The sequence below is a fragment of the Oncorhynchus clarkii genome, chromosome 6 (genome assembly GCF_045791955.1).
Source record: "Oncorhynchus clarkii lewisi isolate Uvic-CL-2024 chromosome 6, UVic_Ocla_1.0, whole genome shotgun sequence".
In the NCBI taxonomy this organism is placed as follows: Eukaryota; Metazoa; Chordata; class Actinopteri; order Salmoniformes; family Salmonidae; genus Oncorhynchus; species Oncorhynchus clarkii.
The window spans coordinates 69024265-69045055 of record NC_092152.1 but is presented as its reverse complement, the minus strand read 5'-3'; the positions used below and the strand labels follow the sequence as shown (position 1 = coordinate 69045055).

Sequence of the window (20791 nt, the reverse complement as noted above, 5' to 3'; positions counted from 1 at the left end):
TGTGGTAAACGTTATTTGCGGGGGAAATTACGAAACAGGAAGTGCGACCCACCAAATAATTCCGATTGGTTGACTCTCGTTTGGCGGTTTGTTTTGTATTTGCGTGTCTGCTGTTAGCTTACTATCTAATGCGTTTTAAGAGTTTACTTGGTTAAAACAAACATTTTAAGCATGGGTGGCTCTACAAAGCGTTTATTACAACGTCTGATACGACGAATCCCTTATCAAATGCTCCAGACAATGCTTGGCAAGTGGGCTCATCTATCAAATGCGGACCTGCATTCGCTGGACTTCACACAACCAAAATGGATGTTGACGGAACATCTACTGGCTCTCTGTGAGGTAGATGTAGCTGCTTGACTATATAGTTAACGTTACCTATCTAAGTAGCTTTCTAGTGATGGATGTGATGTTCTCTTTAGCTAACTTGTTCACTTAATCTAGTGTAACAGTTTAACTTTAGTCCGTTCCCTCGCCCCTACCCGGGCTCGAACCAGGGACCCTCTGCACACATAGACAACTGACACCCACGAAGCATCGCTCCACAAAAGCCGCGGAACAACGACATCACCAATTGAAACGCTATTAGCGCTCACCACCGCTAACTAGCTAGCCATTTCACATCGGTTACACTAGCTCACCTTAACAGTTCATCGTGGGCTAAGTGTAATCAACATTTTTTGTTATACTTTCAACCTTTCTGATACACTCTACTTGTATCTTTCCCAGGAGAAGGGCTTGGCAGTGAAACACATCACAGAACTCGAAATGATCTGTAAGTGTTATCTGACAGTGTGAATGAACTAATTCCCCCCTCAGTAGCTAATGGTCTACTTAGTTGTCAGTAATAGATAATACATTTCACCAATGCTTTCCAGATATCATTGAGAATCCAAACCAGGGAATGTGGCATGGCTTCCAGCTCCTTGATGCAGAGGGTAAATTAAAGTCTCTAATACCTTGCTCAACATTTAGTATCTGGTGCTTTCACTGACACTCACAAAGTTCCTTTTGAAAGTGGACCTTAATCAATATTAGAGTTCCAAGGTATTAAAGGTATCCTAATCAGCATTACTGTTAATTTCAAGTATATTTTTCTTCACAGAGGATGCACCATCCATTGAACTGACACAGTTCAAGGAACAGTTCAAGGCCAACCTCACAGAGCTCATCAGCCATGTATGTATGATTTCCAGCTTTTATATGCTTGGTAGAAAAGACAGAACTAACATTCATTAAAATGGACATTGGCTTGTAATGTCCCTCAATTGCTGTGTTTGCGTGTGCCATCTCTGTCAATGCCTGTGTTTGTCTTTCCTTCCAAGGTGTCTATTAAAATAAAGAAACACACAGATGAGGCCATATGGATACGTGTTGCCTGGGGGGACAACTTCACAAAGCCTAACCACCTTAAACCCACATATGTTGTCCACCATCTTCAGACCCCTTATGTCTTTGTGACCGGCATGACTTCAAAGGATAAGCCTCTTTTAAACCAGGCAAGGATGCTTTCTAAATTGCCCTGGGGGGGATTCATAATGTCATATTGCAGTGCTTTGAATTCAGTTTCTATGGTCTCTATCACCTGTTTAACAGACTGGGTTCTGTCATACAGGCCTTGGTTCTGGCCACCAGATATGGCTCTATGAAGGACGCTCACCTCAGTGGACGGAACCTCATCGCCATCAGAGACCTACTGACGAGGCAGTACCAACAGGTAGGCCTTGGCCCTGTCCCCTACGGGCCATATAAAAGCCTTTGTCATGACCATCCCACTGCTTACTGATAACAAGGAAAGCCTATTGAACTAACTAGATATTCTGTGTTCTGCACCTTTTCATTCATTCATAGGTGTTCCCCACCAAACATCCAAAACCTCTTAAGGAAAAGAATCCTGTCCCTAGAAGTATGTTTTGTTGTCTGCTTATAAAATACAATTGTACGTAATGTATACATGAACATAATCATGGTGACAACCACAACTAATTAGATATCAATAGAATATTGACTTAGTTTATGTTTCACTGACATTCTATTTTCTAATTTTAGACCCCAATATAGAGAACGAACAGGCTGAGAATACAGAGAACCGTCTTCAGATGGCCTGTGAGGCCTTCGGCAATGGGACACTACCTCAACTGCAAAAAGCTGTCTACAAGGTGCAAGACGTTGAACTATTGGTTGTTTACAAAAAGCTTTCTCCTCGTGTGCCTGCTATGCTGTGTGTGACAATGTATTCTGCTCTATTCTCAGCTGGAGACCAAGTTCCGAGATAACTCTAACAAAACGTTGACAGGCAGAGAAGAGCCCTTCAGAGGAGTGGTGGAGTTTTCCAGCACCAACCTCCTAGAGTCACTCAGGCACTGTGTGTCCTCAGGTACAGTATCTATATGTCTGGGGCTGGGCTTTGTTTAATATCCCCTTTAATCTCTGTCAATGGGAAGAGCCACATCTTCTAGTTTTTTAAATATCTATTTAACTTGGCAAGTCAATTAAGAATTTGTTATTTATTTACAATGACGGCCTACCCCAGCCAAAAACCCTAACAACTCTGGGCCAATTGTGCGCCGCCCTATGGGACTCCCAATCACGGACGGTTGTGATACAGCCTGGAATCGAACCACGCCTCTAGCACTGAGATGCAGTGCCTGCGCAGCGCCACTCGGGTGCCCCATTAGAGCTGCAGAGACAACAAATTATGAACAATAGCTCTCTCTCTGCACTTTGTTCCATGCAGGTTTAGAAGTCATGTCTTCCAGGTGATGCTCAGCATTATAACGTTTTATTTGATGTGGTTATAGTTAGTTAACTGCTCATATATGGCTTCACTTCTTTATTTAATTCTGTCCATGGCCACAAGGGGGCAGAGGAACAATGACAGACTTTCACTGTGTCCATCTCATTCTCCAGACAGATGTGCTGAGTTTGATGCTTTTCAGAGGGTCTGCTAATAAATGAGTGGATTAGACTGAACTGGGGTGAATCAGGCAATGGCCAGTCACATGACCGGCTAAAACCGGTGAGGGCGGAGTACCCTGCTCAAATTGAACAGTAATATGCTCAACCTGGTCATATTGTCAACATGGCAGCATGATGGATCATTCAGAACAAAATGTATTTTCCATAAAAATGTATGTTCACATTTTCAAACTAGCTTTCTTTTGGATAGTAGATATATCAATAGCAAACAGTTGTGCAGGTGAACATGAAATCCTAACTCATTACTCCATGTGTTATATCACTTTTGTTTCGTGCGGGGCACCCAGCTCATGCCAGGGAAGACTCACAGATTTAAAAAACGAATGCAATCACTTTTAACCATGTGCAAAATCAGCCTACCCTGTGAACAGAGTGGGTAAAAATGAATCCCCTCAGTAATTGCTTGTGTTTTACAGGCATGGCGTCAACCCCAGTCACCCCTCTGCTCTCATCCATCACACAGAAAGGGAGAAACTATTTTGTTATCACAGACAAAGGAGTTTAAATCAAATTTAACTATAAGAACTACCAGAACAAGTCGTGTATATTTTGTATTGAATGTGTTAACATTTTATGGGGTTTAACAAACATTTTTTAGAACACCTTGTTTACCCATTCACTCTGTCCTTCGCCCAGGTGTTAAGAATAAGAATCATCTTGTATTGTTTCTCAATTAATATACTACAATCTGTACTCTAATAAATGTTATTGTATGGATGCTTTACTTTGTGTTACATTTTTGCACATGTAATATGTCATTAGACTTTAGCTACAATATTGTCACTTGCCAGCCCTCTGATGTTGCCAGGACGCTTGTGTGGGAGTGGCTGTCTGTTGCTAAGAAAGGTCTCCCGGAAGTGGCCGCGTCCTCGTATTTTCCAGACCATATTTTCCTGGCTTGTTTGCAGCAGCGCGTCTGCTGCTTGATGAGCAGTTGGTTTGGTGACTTGTCAACAGAAACATGGCTGCCTCTGCGTCCGGGAAAGCATACCGAAACGATAACGCTTCCACGGGCAGTCAAAAATGCACGGAAGAGCCCCCTGCACCGACGCGGGAGATAATCAAACCGTCTATCATGGAGCTCACCAAAGAAGTGCGGACCAATATCCTATGCACCGTAGAAGGATGTGGCAAGATTCTACCGAACACGCCAGCCCTGAACATGCATCTCGTGAAGTCCCACAGAGTAAAGGTAGCTAGCTTGTTAGCCTATTTGCAAGTTAACCAAAGGGTCTACTGACATATTCCAACACGTTGTCTTTCTATTTTTCAAATAATGATCCTTGTATCACTAACTAGTTACGCTAGGTAGTTAGAGGCATGCTTATTGGGAAAACGGCAAGTCATTGTGCACTGTTTGAGGCCAGTTCTTTGAAGTTGGCTAGCAACAACTGTATATTGCTGATAACGTTACTTTCTTACTATTGTGTTACATTGCTTTAAGCAGTGTTTCAATCATTCTAGGCTAGGATCATAGCTGCATGAGACTGATTTATCCGCGCTAATGTTAAGTTAACTAGCTTTATTGTACTGCCTTTACATGTCAGCCATACAAATATATTATCTGTTAAAATCCACACGTTTAGATGCGCACAATAATACGAATATTGTGGATATTCAGATTAATATAATAGTAAGTTTAAAACGTTTACATGCTTTGCAAGAACAACGATTTCACTAATAATCCTGTTTTTATGGACACATCTGAAATTAGGCTACTGATGGGACTTTTGATTAAATGCAGAAAATCGCCAATCAAAATAAACGTTCTACCACATTAACCATGTTATATTTGAAAAGACGATCTGATTCTGCGTTAGGACATAATGTGTGTAAGTGATAAGATGCATACTTTCAGTTTTCCGAAATCACGCAGGGAGGCTTGCGCTACGGGTGCTGGCACATGCGCAGATCAAATACACAGCTGGAACGACGATTAAACTGTTTACATGCCATAATTCGAAGGTTGCTCCGAAAACCAGGTGTTTTAATCGGTTTATGTTTACTTCGATTATGACCTTACGCCGATTAAGATAAGCAGAGTAAGGTGTTTACATGACTAATGCCAAACTCAGTTTAATATCGAATTATTTGTGTGCATGTAAACATGCATGTCTCCATGCCCACATAGCCTAACTGTGTGTCATATTATTGAGTCATTTGGTTCTCAAGACGTTTCTGGAAATTCAAGCAATTAAAATAACCCTCAGTGAATTAATGTTTAAATGGCTGAAGAAGATGGGCTAAACCTGAGATGTGCAATGAAATCAGTCTGGTCATACAACCAACTGTCGCACTGTCTTTAGGCTAAATATGAATACTAGTTATAGTAAGGGAAAGTCTTGGAGACAATGGTCCTCCTCTTTAACTGAAATGTATGCAATGTCCTGGCCTAGTCTTGCTGCCCCGTAGGAGTCCTAGTGATTCCAGTTTCCCCCAAATGAATGCTGGGATCTAGCAATCTTTTGGCTTTCTACAAACTGAGCTCGTTGAAAAAAAGAAAAGGTGAATGTTTGAATTAGGTCAGAAAAGCACTTCATGCTCCTCATTCCCCCACATAAATGCTAACTGTTCTCAATATTGAACTAATTCAACTGGGTCTAATGCAGGAGAATGAGAGATGGAGGAGAAAATGCATGGTGCAGCAGTTCATGAAGGAAACTGTCAATCAGAACAAAATGGTGTCAGTTGAGCATAGTCGTAGATGTCTATGACTGTGAAAGGGCTGACAGTAGAGGCAACGCTACCCTTGCTTTCGAGAACCCAGGGCATTATTCCTTATCACACAGGTTCTCCGCTATAGGCACCGTTTACCACTGGGACCATGTGACTACAATCCCAACGCTCTGTTTTAACGTTTAGAAACGCCAATTATCGCTTGCGATACGGTCTTCGAAACATATGGAACTTATCTTTCATTTCAAGGTGAAATAATCTTTCAATAAAATATATTTACTGTAGCAGGTTTGCACAGATCCACACACAACACATCCTCGCCAGTTACGCTTACACACAGGTGTTCGAGCAGGCTAGATGGCTAGTTAGCACAGGTGGTCGCCTCTGTCTTCCGTATAAAACCGCTGTAACATGGAGCTATGGCCGCGTGGAAACACTTAACTATTTAAAGGTGTGTAGTAATTTAACCTTTTGTTTAAAAAAAACTATATTTATATATATATATATGTATATCACTGATATTAAAGATGTTACTTATTACATTTCCAAAATTGTATCGCAAGCAATGCGTGTTAACATTCAGAATTAGCGTCGGGGCTCATAACAGAACTCCCCCGGCCAGAAGATACCTTCATAAATAGACACTAAAGGTAGTTAATGGGCTAACGCTACTCAACCGGAGTCATCAGGCCAGGAAAGCACAGGCTGCTTACTGTTCCTCCGCTGTTACGTACTGGCAAGGCTTGTTCTGTTTTATTAATTGATGCAGAAAGAGATGCAATTTGGGTTATAACACGGTTGTCGCTGGACACTCACTGTGCCTTAGCTCGACTGAACTGCCATATCACATTTTACAATCAATTTAGTTTCACACACTTCTGAACATTACAACAGGTACGCCCGACTAGCATCACCACCCTGGATGGTTCCGACCTAGAATATGTGGACCTATGTAAGTACCTAGGTGTCTGGCTAGACTGTAAACTCTCCTTCCAGACTCATATCAAACATCTCCAATCTAAAATCAAATCTAGAGTCGGTTTTCTATTCCGCAACAAAGCCTCCTTCACTCACGCCGCCAAACTTACCCTAGTAAAACTGACTATCCTACCGATCCTCGACTTCGGCGATGTCATCTACAAAATAGCTTCCAATACTCTACTCAGCAAACTGGATGCAGTTTATCACAGTGCCATCAGTTTTGTCACTAAAGCACCTTATACCACCCACCACTGCGACCTGTATGCTCTAGTCGGCTGGTCGTCGCTACATATTCGTCGCCAGACCCACTGGCTCCAGGTCATCTACAAGGTGGAGCTTTACCTAGCATGGACTTATCTCAGTTCACTGGTCACGATGGCAACACCCACCCGTAGCATGCGCTCCAGCAGGTGTATCTCACTGATCATCCCCAAAGCCAACAGTTCTCTGCTGCCTGTGACTGGAACGAATTGCAAAAATCGCTGAAGTTGGAGACTTATCTCCCTCACCAACTTTAAACATCTGCTATCTGAGCAGCTAACCGATCGCTGCAGCTGTACATAGTCCATCGGTAAATAGCCCACCCATTTTACCTACCTCATCCCCATACTGTTTTTATTTACTTTTCTGCTCTTTTGCAAACCAGTATCTCTACCTGCACATGACCATCTGATCATTTATCACTCCAGTGTTAATCTGCTAAATTGTAATTATTTGCCTACCTCATGCCTTTTGCACACAATGTATATAGACTCTTTTTTTTCTTTTTTCTACTGTTATTGACTTGTTTATTGTTTACTCCATGTGTAACTCTGTGTTGTCTGTTCACACTGCTATGCTTTATCTTGGCCAGGTCGCAGTTGTAAATGAGAACTTGTTCTCAACTAGCCTACCTGATTAAATAAAGGTGAAATAATTTTTTTTATATATATTAGCCTACTGTACTAAGCAGGCTGTAGTGTAGACTAGTCACACTTCCTGTCAAACTTTGCATGTTAAACACTTTTGATGACCTGACTTCTTGAAGCAGCCTACTGACAGATTTTCAGTTTGTATTTCCTAGCTGCGATGCTGCTCAGCAGACCCTACCCAGGCTGTCTTGTAGCAGACATAAACAAAGCTATCTCTGCCCTGCCTGCCTGTATCAAAGTCTGGCAATGCACTGTGCCTGGATAATTGTTTGCACTATGCAGGATGTTTATGTATATTAGCCTGACTTCCATCAAAACGTTTCTTTTACTAGTACTGTACAAATTTTGGACTCCCGAGTGGCGTAACGGTCTAAGACACTGCATCTCAGTGCAAGAGGCATCACTGCAGTCCATGGTTCGAACCCAGGCTGCATCACATCCGGCTGTGATTGGGCGGCGCACAGTTGGCCCAGCGTCGTCCGGGTTTGGCCGGGGTAGGCCGTCATTGTCAATAAGAATTTGTTCTTATTTGACTTGCCTAGTTAAATGAAGGTTAAATAAAAAACCAATGAAAACCAATAAATGTAGCCTGCTAGGTGACCTTGGCCAGTGAAATAGTGCAATGCTAATAAGGATGGTTAGGATGTACACACGGGTCAATGCTGAGGTCTATCTGTGGCCTGTGCCTCTTACATAAGCATCATGCTGCTGTTCATTGAGTTAATGTAATGTGCTGCTGACAGCTGCTTCGGCACGGCTATCTGGAGACTGCCAGGAGTGTGGAGTGATGTAGCACACTGGAAAGCACAAACTCGATATGCTGTTAAACTAATAACTTTAATCTGAACCTCCTTTATCTGAACCTCCATCTGGACCACCTTCGTCTGTGTATTTGACATTCATGGTTTTCTACAAAGGATAAATGGCGTGTCCATCCACTCGATGTTTTCATTGTAATGGTACTCCAAGGCTAAAACCATCACTAACTAAGGTATAACTAATACCTAGGCCTAGCCTTTAGCTCAGCGGTCTTGAGAGTTGTGCTGATGGCCTACCTTTCTACTTGTTGTTGGTTAGCCTACATTATTTCAGTGCTGATAGATGACACTAAATCTTAAGCCTATAATATCACAATCTAATCATTCATCCTCTCTCTCCATAGGATGGCCTTGTCAACCCCACCATCAGGAAGGACATGAAGGGCTCCCAGAAGCTCTACTGTTGTCCCATAGAGGGCTGTCCACGAGGCCCCAACAGACCCTTCTCCCAGTTTTCCCTGGTTAAACAGGTACCACATCCCTACAGTCAGTCTAAGATCTGTATAATGACAGAGATAGCTGAGTCAGACTCATGCGGATTGTCTAATGAATGGAATGACTGAGACAGACATTTCCTCCTAATCACTTTCCACTCCTGCTTTGGATCTCCCCTGAGATGCTGATGGTGGATGGGAATTGTAAATGATTGGAAAGCGTGTCTAATAATTACGTCTCAATAGAGAGTCTTTTGAAGTATAACTAGGAAATTGGAATTAGTGAACAAGAAGGGAATAATACATTCTTTTATTGCTTTTTTTCCAGTTTGTGTAACGAGTAACCTCCTCTCATAGCCCTATGTAGTGTTGAAGTTGGAAGTTTACATACACTTAGGTTGGAGTCATTAAAACTCGTTTTTCAACCACTCTGCAAATTTCTTGCTAACAAACTATAGTTTTGACAAGTCTGTTATGACATCTACTTTGTGCATGACACAAGTCATTTTTACAACAATTGTTTAAAGACAGATTATTTCACTTTTAATTTACTGTATCACAATTCCAATGGGTCAGAAGTTTACATACACTAAGTTGACTGTGCCTTTAAACAGCTTGGGAAATTCCAGAAAATGATGGCTTTAGAAGCTTCTGATTTAGCTAATTGACATCATTTGAGTCAATTGGAAGTGTACCTGTGGATGTATTTTTAAGGCCTACCTTCAAGCTCAGTGCCTCTTTGCTTGACATCATGTGAAAATCAAAATAAATCAGTCAAGACCTCAGAAAAAAAAATTGTACACCTCCACAAGTCTGGTTCATCCTTGGGAGCAATTTCCAAATGCCTGAAGGTACCATGTTCATCTGTACAAACAATAGTACGCAAGTATAAACACCATGGGGCTACGCAGCCGTCATACTGCTCAGGAAGGAGACATATTCTGTCTCCTAGAGATGAATGTACTTTGGTGCGAAAAGTGCAAATCAATCCCAGAACAACAGCAAAGGACCTTGTGAAGATGCTGGCGGAAACCGGTACAAAAGTATCTATATCCACAGGAAAAAGAGTCCTATATCGACATAACCTGAAAGGCCGCTCGGCAAGGAAGAAGCCACTGCTCCAAAACCGCCATTAAAAAGCCAGACTACGGTTTGCATCTGCACATGGGGACAAAGATCGTACTTTTTGGAGAAATGTCCTCTAGTCTGATGAAACAAAAATAGAACTGTTTGGCCGTAATGACCATCGTTATGTTTGGAGGAAAAAGGGGGATGCTTGCAAGCCGAAGAACACCATCCCAACCGGTAAGCACGGGGGTGGCAGCATCATGTTGTGGGGGTGCTTTCCTGCAGGAGGGACTGGTGCACTTCACAAAATAGATGGCATCATGAGGCAGACATTTTTTGTGGATATATTGAAGCAACATCTCAAGACGTCAATCAGGAAGTTAAAGCTTGGTCGCAAATGAGTCTTCCAAATGGACAATGACTCCAAACATACTTCCAAAGTTGTGGCAAAATGGCTTAAGGACAACAAAGTCAAGGTATTGAAGTGGCCATCACAAAGCCCTGACCTTAATCCCATAGAAAATTTGTGGGCAGAACTGAAAAAGCGTGTGCGAGCAAGGAGGCCTACTAACCTGACTCAGTTACACCAGCTCTGTCAGGAGGAATGGGCCAAAATTCACCCAACTTGTTGTGGGAAGCTTGTGGAAGGCTACCTGAAATGTTTGACCCAAGTTAAACAATTTTAAGGCAATGCTACCAAATACTAATGGAGTGTATGTAAACTTCTGACACACTGGGAATGTGATGAAAGAAATAAAAGCTGAAATAAATTTTTCTCTCTACTATTATTCTGACATTTCACATTCTTAAAATAAAGTGGTGATCCTAACTGACCTAAAACAGGGAATTTTTACTCTGATTAAATGTCAGGAATTGTGAAACTGAGTTTAAATGTATTTGGCTAAGGTGTATGTAAACTTCAGACTTAACTGTATATTCTGCTCTATCCAGCACTTTATGAAAATGCATGCAGAGAAGAAGCACAAGTGTTCCAAGTGCAACAACGGCTACAGCACAGAGTGGGACCTGAGGCGCCACATAGAGGACTGTGGGAGGACCTACCGCTGCACGTGTGGCTGCCCCTACGCCAGCAGAGCAGCGCTACTGTCACATATCTACAGGACCGGCCACGAGGTCCCCACAGAACACCGGTAGAGTGTACAAAACATTAGAAACACCTGCTCTTTCCATGACATAGCTTTCACCTGGTCAGTCTATGATCCCTTATTGATGTCACTTGTTAAATCCACTTCAATCAATGTAGATGAAGGGGAAGAGACAGGTTAATTAAATATTTTTAAGCCTTGAGACAATTGAGACGTGTATGTGTGCCATTCAGAGGGGCGGGTTTTGGCCGATTTAAAAAAAATACATTGTCCAGCAAAGAACATCCTCCATAAATCACATTAGCTACGCATGGAGGTTGGTTCACGTCGTCTTTCAATGATCTCTCTACTTTGCCTGTTTAACTGCCTGTCTGTCTTGAGCTCATGCTCTCACTAGCAAATTAGCATTGTATCAACTGGAACAGGCCCACAAAATGTTCACATGCCAGTCTGACACACAGCTGCATGCACGTGCCTCAGGGGAGAATGATGATTGTATGCTACATGAATCTCCCTAAAATAGAATTTACAGTAATATCCACCCAGGAGGAATATAGGATATTAAATAATCGTGCTTCCCTACTTGAATCTACTGCCTGTTTGTGTAGTTAACTCCAAAATGCTTGTCTAGCTACTGAACCAAGGTTGAAGGTACAGACAAGTCGACAAATAGACACTGAAACAAAGGATTTTGACAAGCCAGATGGACAGATTGAGACATGCATTGTGCAAGGAGCCAATGTTCACTTGGTAGGCTATCCTTCCTCCTTGCATATTGCAGTCACTTCCATGTGGTGTCATTGAATCGGCAGTGGATGCTCCTAAAAGCATTAGTCTACACATGACATTCAAATGGTTTTCTATTAAAGACTTTGGTTGGACATGCTGTTGGAAGGGACTTAAAGATGGTGTGGACACGTGGTGGCAGAGAGGCTCAACGTCTTCAAGTGTCATGCAGTTTATCCAGTAAACCATGTCATTATTCAATAACAGATCATGTTGGGACAAACGCCTGCATGCACAACGTGGCTTGAGAACAGACCTTGAATTTGACTGCACATCGATGCTGCCACTGCACTTTGCTTTTATTAGTGTTTGTCAAAGCTTTAGAACTACCTACTGCTGTTTTGTCTGCTTGACGTATTCTCTCCTCCGCCCGGTGTTTGCAGGTATCCACCAGTGAAAAAGCGGAAGATGGAGAGACAGATAAGTGGAGAGGAAAAAGTCAAGCCCAGTGAATTCATGTGTCAGATCATAAAAACAGACAGAGAACTTTCAGAGGACTCCCTCCCTTCAGACAGGGTCTGCCACAACCACCCCCCTAAACACCTCCAGAAACTCCTCCTACCCAAGCCCAAAGTGGCTCTGGTGAATTTCCCTGTAATGCAGTTGGCCCATCTCCCTGTCCTCCTCCCCTCCACAGAGAGCGGGGTTCTGAGGTCTGTGGTGCTGGCTGTGGACAGCCAGGGCTCCTTCAGCACCCTCCACCTCATGCCCCAGTCCATGGGGGCCATGGTGCCTCACCTGGACCCTAAGACCCTGGGCTTCAGGAGCAGCACGCCTGCCTCCCGCTCCAGTCTGGGGCCTGTCAGCATGGGGGTGCAGGTAAGTCTGGAGTCATTGGGCTCTGGCGATGACCTAGGAGGGACCAGGGGGAGCAATACCTCCACCAACATCCAGACAGACATCTCATTCTTGTCCAGGATGCCTATGGGGGTCGGGGTGGGGACGGAGATGTGCCCCGTTGGTGAGTCGTCGGTCTCCTCGTGTTCTCAGACAGATATTAGTGTGAGTGCTCAGGTCCTGCTGCCGGTCAGTGTAGAGACCCAGACGTTCCCCTCGAAGGCCAAAGCCACCACCACCATCGGGGCGCAGACAGATACCCACACCCTCAACCAGCTGCCCTGCCCCTATTCCTCCCCATCCCAGTCCCCCTACATTACCAAGCAGACCCAGACCAGACTCGCCCTGGCTGGGTCAGAAGAGAGGGCTCAGATGGACCAGGCCATCATGTGCTCAGACCTCTTCGACAGTTACTCCCTCAGTGTCTCAACACAGACGTCATTGACAGACGGAAGCTTCAGAACCCACGGTGTAGACGACCCCCTCTCCGGTGTCGGTAACGGTCTCTATGACGACGACAAGTCAGCAGGAGGCATGTGTTTTGGCGTGCAGACAGACGATCTCCAGTCGGGCAGCGTGGCGGACAACCAAACCCAGACCACCTTGGCTCTGTTCAACGACTTGGAGAATATCTTGTCAGGTCACTCTCTGTCCGGTCACCAGACGCAGATGGATTCTTCAACAGGCTGTGGGTCAGGTCTGGGCTCTGTTCAGGAACAGCACACGGGCATCGACTTTGACTTTGAGGAATTCCTGAACGCGGCCCACATCCAGACCCAGACGGAGGAGAGCGAGCTGAGCGGTCTGGGGGCCGACACACCCCTGGAGGTCCTGGATATCCAAACCCAGACAGACTTCCTCCTCCTGGAGGGCCTGGGAAACAGTGAGGGGCCGGGCCGGAGCCAGGCCAGCGACCTGGAACTGGAGATGTTTGACACCCAGACCCAGACGGACCTCAACTTCCTGCTGAAAGCCGGAGGCCACATGCCACTGGGCAACATTCTGCGACAGTCCAGCTTCTCCATGAGCACAGAGTCCTCTGACACTGAGACACAGACCGACCTCCACCGACCGCTGACACCAACACCAAACTCCAACACCCTTCCCTCTGTGTCCCAGGGTGACCAGGCCAGGCTCTTGAGCAGCACGGAGACTCAGACCGTGACCGACGCATCTTCTGAAGGCCTCGGAAACCTCTTCCTGACCAGCAACGAGACCCAGACAGTCATGGACGACTTCCTGTCAGCTGACATGGCCTGGAACATGGAGTCCCACTTCAGCTCGGTGGAAACGCAAACGTGTGAGGAGTTGTTTGCTCTTTCAGCACTCTGAGAAGCCCATCAGCTGACCCCCCCCCATCCCCCCACACACACACACACACACACAGGGCTACCACCTCAGCCCACACAATGTGTTTCTGGTTTCCGTCAAGGAGGTCCTGGGCTCCAACTCATCATCCTCTACAGTCTATGTCCCTCTACTACTGGAGGTTTAGGTGTAGAAGTGAGCCGCCTTAAGAAGTCTTAGGACATTCTACAGGGGGGTAGCATGTCTAGGATAACATGTCCAGACATCTCCCTCATGCTAGCTCTAAAGCACTTTATTATCAGTTCATGGATATGATTTCCCATCCTTGTTTACATGTTTATTTGCACGTCTTACTACTTAAATATATATTTTGTCTGAAAAGCCAGTTTAGTCCGTTTTCAAAGTTTGAACACTGTTTGCTGTAAGAGAGTATGTAATGCCTGTTGAGCCTTTCCTTAATCATACTGCTGTTGAATGACTTCCGGCAGTTTTGATGTGGCACAAACGTATTAGTGAAATTCTAAAATAGTTGCCACACTCCCATTGTTGACATGTGTGAAGTACAGTCTTGTAGAATTGCCCCATTGTTACAGGGCCACCCACCTATAAGCTGGGTCATCGCGTTAGGAGACTAGCCTGTCATCATCTTTGACTTATTCATTAGCTGGCTGTAAGTATATAGCAGCACAGTGTGCTAAAGTGATACAACACTGTAGAGAAACACTATGAGGATCTAGCTACTCACTAGTCACTGTGATTACATTGTGATTGTGTATGTCCACCACCACCATATACAGTGCCTTAAAGTATTCACACCCCTTGATTTTTTTCCACATGTTGTTGTGACAAAGTGGGATTAAGTGGAACAAAAAATTGAAAATAAAACGAATATGTCTTCATTAAATAAGTATTCAACCCCCTGAGTGAATGCATGTTAGAATCACCTTTCAATTACAACTGTGAGTCTTTCTGGGTAAGTCTTTAAGAGCTTTCCACACCTGGAATGTGCAACATTTGCCCATTTATTTTCAGAATTATTCAAACTCTGAATTGGTTGTTGATCATTGCTAGACAACCTTTTTTGGGTCTTGCCATAGATTTTCAAGTAGATTTAAGTCAAAACTGTAACTTGGACATTCGGGAACATTCACTGTCTTCTTGGTAAGCAACTCCAGTGTAGATTTGGCCTTGTGTTTAAGGTTATTGTCCTGCTGAAAAGTGAATTCATCTCCCAGTGTCTGGTGGAAAGCAGACTGGACCAGGTTTTCCTCTAGGATTTTGCCTGTGCTTAGCTCCATTACGTTTATTTTTTATCCTGAAAAACTCCCCAGTCCTTAATGATTACAAGCATACCCATAACATGATGCAGCCACCACTATGCTTGAAAATATGAGTGGTACCCCAAACATAATACATTGTATTCAGGGCAAAAGGTGTATTGCTTTGCCACATTTTTTTGTATTGTGGAGTAAATACAATTGATCCATCCTCCATTTTCTCCTATCACAGCCATTAAACTATTAACTGGTTTAAAAGTCACCATCGACCTCATGGTCAATGGTGTGCGGTTTCCTTCCTCTCCTGCAACTGAGTTAGGAATACACCATCCAAAGTGTAATTAATAACCTCACCATGCACAAAGGGATATTCAATGTCTGATTTCTATTTCTATTTTTATCTGTCTACCAATAGGTGCCCTTCTTTGCGAGGCATTGGAAAACCTCCCTGTTTTTTTTGGTTGAATCTGTGTTTGAAATTTACTGCTTGGCTGAGGGACCTTTCCGATAATTGTGTGTGTGAAGGGTACAGAGATTCGATTTTTTTTTTTATTACTATGTTAAACACTTATTGTACACAGTTTGAGTCCATGCAACTTGTTATGCACATTTTTACTCCTGAATTTATTTAGGCTTACCATAACAAAGGTGTTGAATACTTACTGACACCAGACATTTAATATTTTCATTTAGTTTGTACAATTTCCTAAAACATAATTCCACTTTGACATTAAGTTTAAATTCAGGCTGTAACAATTTTTGGTGTGGAAAAGGCAATGGGTGTGAATACTTTCTGAAGGTTCTGTATAACAACCCCACTAAACGTTACTGAACATAAACTGATGAAATATTACAATTTCTATCAACATTTTCTTGAACTACACTCTAAAGTCTATCGTATTAGTCAAAGCTAGCTGTTGGTATCATTACAATATTTTACCTCATTTGCACATGCATCCCATTCAAATTTCAAGAAACAGACACTTGTTGAGACAGTTTTATTGAATGTGAACTTCACAAAAGAGCTCCAAGTTTAGAATATTTCTCCATGTTGGATTTTGATCTGTTGGTGCCTTAAGATAAGTATTTTTCATGGTGTATTTTATGTTTCCGTTGGTCAGTGATGCTCTAAGCAGCTTTACGAGGTAGCAAGAAGTTCAGGATCAAAATGTATTTAGCATTTACATTATATTTATTTGTGGAGGGTGTATTGGAAGAATACTTCATATACTTGAGTGTCTTTAATTTGCATGTTGAATATGTTTGAATGCCTACTATGAGTTGTATTTGGAAAAAGCTGTGTTGTGTTACACATCCAGGTTCTAAGAATGTAATGCAGTATTTTTTTCCAAGGCAGCATTTGCCCTACTGTGGTACACTATCAATATGTGAAGAAGTGTACCCAGAAACGGCAGAATGTAGCCTACATGACACTGTGCCCATACTACACAACATGGCTTAGTTTTTGCACTGCATCTTAAAGTGATCGAAACAGGACTGTTTCATTCCAGTTTAGAACAGACTTTCATACTCAACCACATTTCATAACAATGTATTGTGCTGTACTGAAAACACTACTTCTGTTTAATTTATCGTTCTTCAACTTATAATAGCGCTTAGGGGAGAAACTGCCTTGCTTAAAAACATGTACATTAGACTACATGGCAGGGTTGAAGTCAATTCTATTTGTATTCCAGGCAATTGAGAAAATAAAGTAAACCAAATTCCAATTCTGAATTTTCCTCATTTTGAAGAGAACTGGAATTTCAATGTACTTCCTGAATGAAATGGAATTGATCCTAACCGTGCTACATGGGGATGTCAACTTCAGCGCTTTGGTTTTTCTCAGCAGGGAGTGCATGCAGTCTTTGGTGCCAATATAATTTATTTCAGTTGCATTTCTGTTTGCAGCCTTATCTGTTGTATTTCAGTTGCCTGAATGTGTAGATGGGTCGATCAAGGTTGCCTCTTGTTGTGTTGATGCTATTCGGCAGACGCTCATAATAAACTCTTCATAAAGGGTTGATTGTTTGAGTTGATGTAGTAGCTGGTTGTTTGTACTAGCTTAGTTCCAGTACACTTCAAATCAAAGGACAGTAATGCAGTGCTGTATAAAGCCAAGTCAAATATTTTGTTACTGGTTAAAGCACACACTACTTTTGATTTACAACACCATACTCAATATTGTAAAACCTCAATGTGCTCTTTTTCGGTAAATGTCAGTCACATTTTTCACCTGGGTTGGGTGGCAGTACAAGTTAGTTTGTTATGTACATGTATTATGCTCAGTCTGTTTGAATACAATATTGTAATTGTGTAAGACATTTGGAATATGATACTAATCCCTCTGCCCACACACCTATGCTGTCACAGCCCCTCAGAATCACAGTGTGGTTCACTTCTAGCATGTAATTCAATAGGCTACCAATGACATCTTCACATGGGTTGGAACACTACAATCACTGACTGCTCATTCCATTAGAGTGCACTAGCATGCTTTGGCAATGGCTCATATGTTTTGTCTTGATGAGGAGTTCTGACATAAGAATGTCTGCAGTTTAACATTCAGGAAACCAAGAAACCGACCCAGACCTCAGCATTGTAGAGTAGGTAGCATAGTTGCTGAGTAACTAAAAGCTCAAGTGTGAGCACCACAATAAAAGCACATGCAAAATGTAGGACTGAAATCACACATGCATACATACATTTATCACTCCATTTAAAATGATTCACTCATGTCCAGGTGCGTGGAGGGTTTATAATTAAGGAAGGCTGAGGTGGTATAGCCTATAAATCACATAGAACTAACAAATCTGTAAACTCATGTTAATTCCATGTAGTTTAATACGACCAAGTTGAATTAGTCACAGCTTTTTTTTTAATACAGTCATCAGTGTCATACAAAAAATATGAAGAAATTTCACAAAGTTTATTTTTAATCACAAACCCACAGAGGCTGAGCTTTTGGGTTGGGAGAGAGTATGGAGTGCGAAGTAACAGTCTCTGTTCAGAGTAGTCCCTGTTCAGAGTAGTCTCTGTGCAGAGGCTGGGATGGGCACCCTGGTTCCAAACAGAATGGGCAGTTGTGGCTCTGCACGCTTCAGGATCTTGGTCTTCAGTCCAAAGTAGAGTCTATGAGCACTGCTGGTCCGGGGATCCTGTCTGAGGTGTCTCTCCAGGGGGTAGGTGGCGCGGGGTAGAGGATCTGACAGTGTGCTGAGGGGCATGTCACATCTCTTGGGGACAGGGATGCTGAATGCAGACAACAGGTGGCGGCTCTGCTGGCTCTCCACACCTCCTCCGCTCTCCCAGGCAGGCGTGACACCGTCTGACCCAGCCTCTGCGGTCTCCCCGTCTGAGGCGCTGCGTCCCGGTCCAGCCTCCCCCCTCCGGAGCTGGCTGGTGACCTTAGGGTGTCTGGGCTGGGAGGCCTTCACGGGCGGTAGGACGGCGAAGCTGTTGATGATCAGCGTCATGGGACACTCTGAGGCTGAGGCTGAGTGGTGGTGACCCTGCGAGGGGGCCAAGCCCAGCAGTGAGTCACTGATCTCACACACCTCACCCTTGTCCTCCATCATCTTGTCTCGGAGTGTCAGTTGCTGTGTGGCTTTCTGAAGGTCCCTGAAGGACTCTGGTGGGGACTCCTCTGAAGAGATGCTAGAGGTGTGACTGTAGGGTCTGTTCAGGAAGTCTCCCAGGCTTGTGGGGGAGGTTTTCGCCCATGGGTCCAGGGTGGAGTCCCAGAAGGACTCAGGGGAGTGGGTTAAACTGGATTCAGAGTCAGGGGGGTCCGAGAGCTTCACGAGGTCCACACACAGGTGGCAGTGGTGGTCTGTGTCTCCAGTCTTGACCCTCTTTCCTCTCCTCTGGGTCTGAACCAGGCAGCCAAGTGGAGTAGTTCTACCCCAGCCCCGGATCTGTCTCAACAACAAACACAACAGCATTAAGGGAAACGTAATTACATTTTAATCAGTGTTTCGCAATTTAGACAAAATTAAGTTTCACCTTTTAAGATGATTTCTGAGATTGAATGTAGTTATAAACAATGAATAAACATACTAACACTGTTTCACTTTGTCTTAACTCGCATGAAATTGAAGTGTGTATCTGGAATAACGCAATAACATGACACTGGCTGAATATCATTCACAATCTAGCCAAAAATAAAAGAGTAACCGCAGTGTATTACTCACAGCTTCCTCCCATCCGGAGAGACAGAGAAACTCAAATGGCTCCTGCTCTTTGGATGAGGTATCATCGCTGATATCCAAAAGGGCATCGACATGGCCCCTGTTGGGTAGTTGGCAGCTCTGGTCCCATCCTGTGTACTCGACTGCCACACTTCTGTCTTCAGCCACTTCTACAGGCGCCTGATCCCATTCCTTGAATTTGTCCATTCTAAGATGAGCCTTTCAGGGTGAAATCTGTTGAGAGTGAAAAAACATCCCTAATTCGGCACTCATCTTGTAGGCTCGTTGGTAAGAGTGGATATATATGTACACAAACAGCAAGCAACCTATAATGAATTGAAAGCGTTGCAAAACTATTTGTAAGATATCTGAAGACGTGTAACCTTTGACGTCAACTTTATGACGTGTTAACTCAGTGTTAACAAACTTATTAACCCTGTTTACAAAACCTGTCCATTAAATGGATACATAAACATTATCGCTAGCTAGCAAGATAACCTCACATTTCTCCCTATCTACTAACGTTAACGTTAGGTAAACACTGGTAACTTAAGTAGGAAGCTTGTTCTAACGTTAGCTGAAGCCAGAAGAAAGGCTGTTAAAGAGACAACTTACCATTAAAGTGGGTCGAGTTCGACATTTTCCTCAGCAATACCATACAAGCATTTGCTCCCTGTGGGTTTGACATTCAACTTAATAGGCAGTAACATAGAATAGTCATCAAATATTTATTACAGTTTGGCAGGTATCGGGAGACGACCCCAAACAAAGTCAAAGATGTGCTTGGCCCACGAAGTGTTTGGAGCGGAGATAGAACGTCGTTGCCATGACAACTCCGCTACAACAGGGCGCTCAGAAGTGACGTAGGGGGAAACGAAGAGAGAAATAGGAGGGGGCGTGAGAAAACAAATTGCAGTTGACAGGTTGTTGCTAATCTCCATGTTATCTAAGAAAATGTAACCATTTCTAGACCTGGATTTGCTGCTTGTCACTATTCGTGATTTACAGCATGGTGTCCACTATGTTGCTGACTTTCATTCAATATCTATAATTAAGACTAACCCTAACATTTCTGTAATCTATAGTAAAATGTAATATACAATATAATCTAAAATAGCCCATTATAACAGTATTATAATATGCATAATATAACGTAAGGCTATAAATAGAGGGCGTGGGCCTATGTTAATTTGATTCAGATGTAAATTATTTACAGGTATCTAGAATATACTCTCAAAGCTAGAGTCCTTGTTGAAACAATAACAAAGTGGCCACACAACTCTGTTACGGTATAAAAAAAAAACTGAGAAAGGAAGTTGTGTGTGTTACCTCATGGCCGAAATTAGATTGCCTAGCTGCCCATCCACATCGCTCCGGGCAAACGCAACGCCCACTAACGTTTCTTCTCCGGGAAGCATTC

At 43.3% G+C, this 20791-nt stretch overlaps 3 protein-coding genes across 3 annotated transcripts; 2 read left to right on the top strand and 1 right to left on the bottom strand.

Moving 5' to 3' along the window:
• The first annotated feature begins 23 nt into the window (after positions 1–23).
• LOC139412205 (centromere protein N-like) lies at positions 24–3599 on the top strand. The gene is made up of 10 exons (XM_071159023.1): positions 24–342; positions 730–775; positions 879–938; positions 1106–1179; positions 1326–1499; positions 1616–1717; positions 1852–1906; positions 2050–2159; positions 2254–2377; positions 3396–3599. The coding sequence occupies exons 1-10, from the start codon at positions 172–174 to the stop codon at positions 3482–3484; spliced, it is 1005 nt and encodes a 334-aa protein (XP_071015124.1). The 5' UTR covers positions 24–171; the 3' UTR covers positions 3485–3599.
• Positions 3600–3861: 262 nt separating this feature from the next.
• On the top strand, positions 3862–17205 carry LOC139411528 (ATM interactor-like). Its single transcript, XM_071157995.1, has 4 exons — positions 3862–4171; positions 8710–8835; positions 10819–11018; positions 12143–17205. Exons 1-4 carry the CDS (start codon positions 3941–3943, stop codon positions 13926–13928), a joined length of 2343 nt encoding a protein of 780 aa, XP_071014096.1. The 5' UTR covers positions 3862–3940; the 3' UTR covers positions 13929–17205.
• Positions 17206–18204: 999 nt separating this feature from the next.
• c6h16orf46 (chromosome 6 C16orf46 homolog) lies at positions 18205–19602 on the bottom strand. The gene is made up of 2 exons (XM_071159224.1): positions 19375–19602; positions 18205–19098 (listed from the first exon to the last, which is right to left on the bottom strand). The coding sequence occupies exons 1-2, from the start codon at positions 19576–19578 to the stop codon at positions 18205–18207; spliced, it is 1098 nt and encodes a 365-aa protein (XP_071015325.1). The 5' UTR covers positions 19579–19602.
• Between the last annotated feature and the right edge of the window lie 1189 nt (positions 19603–20791).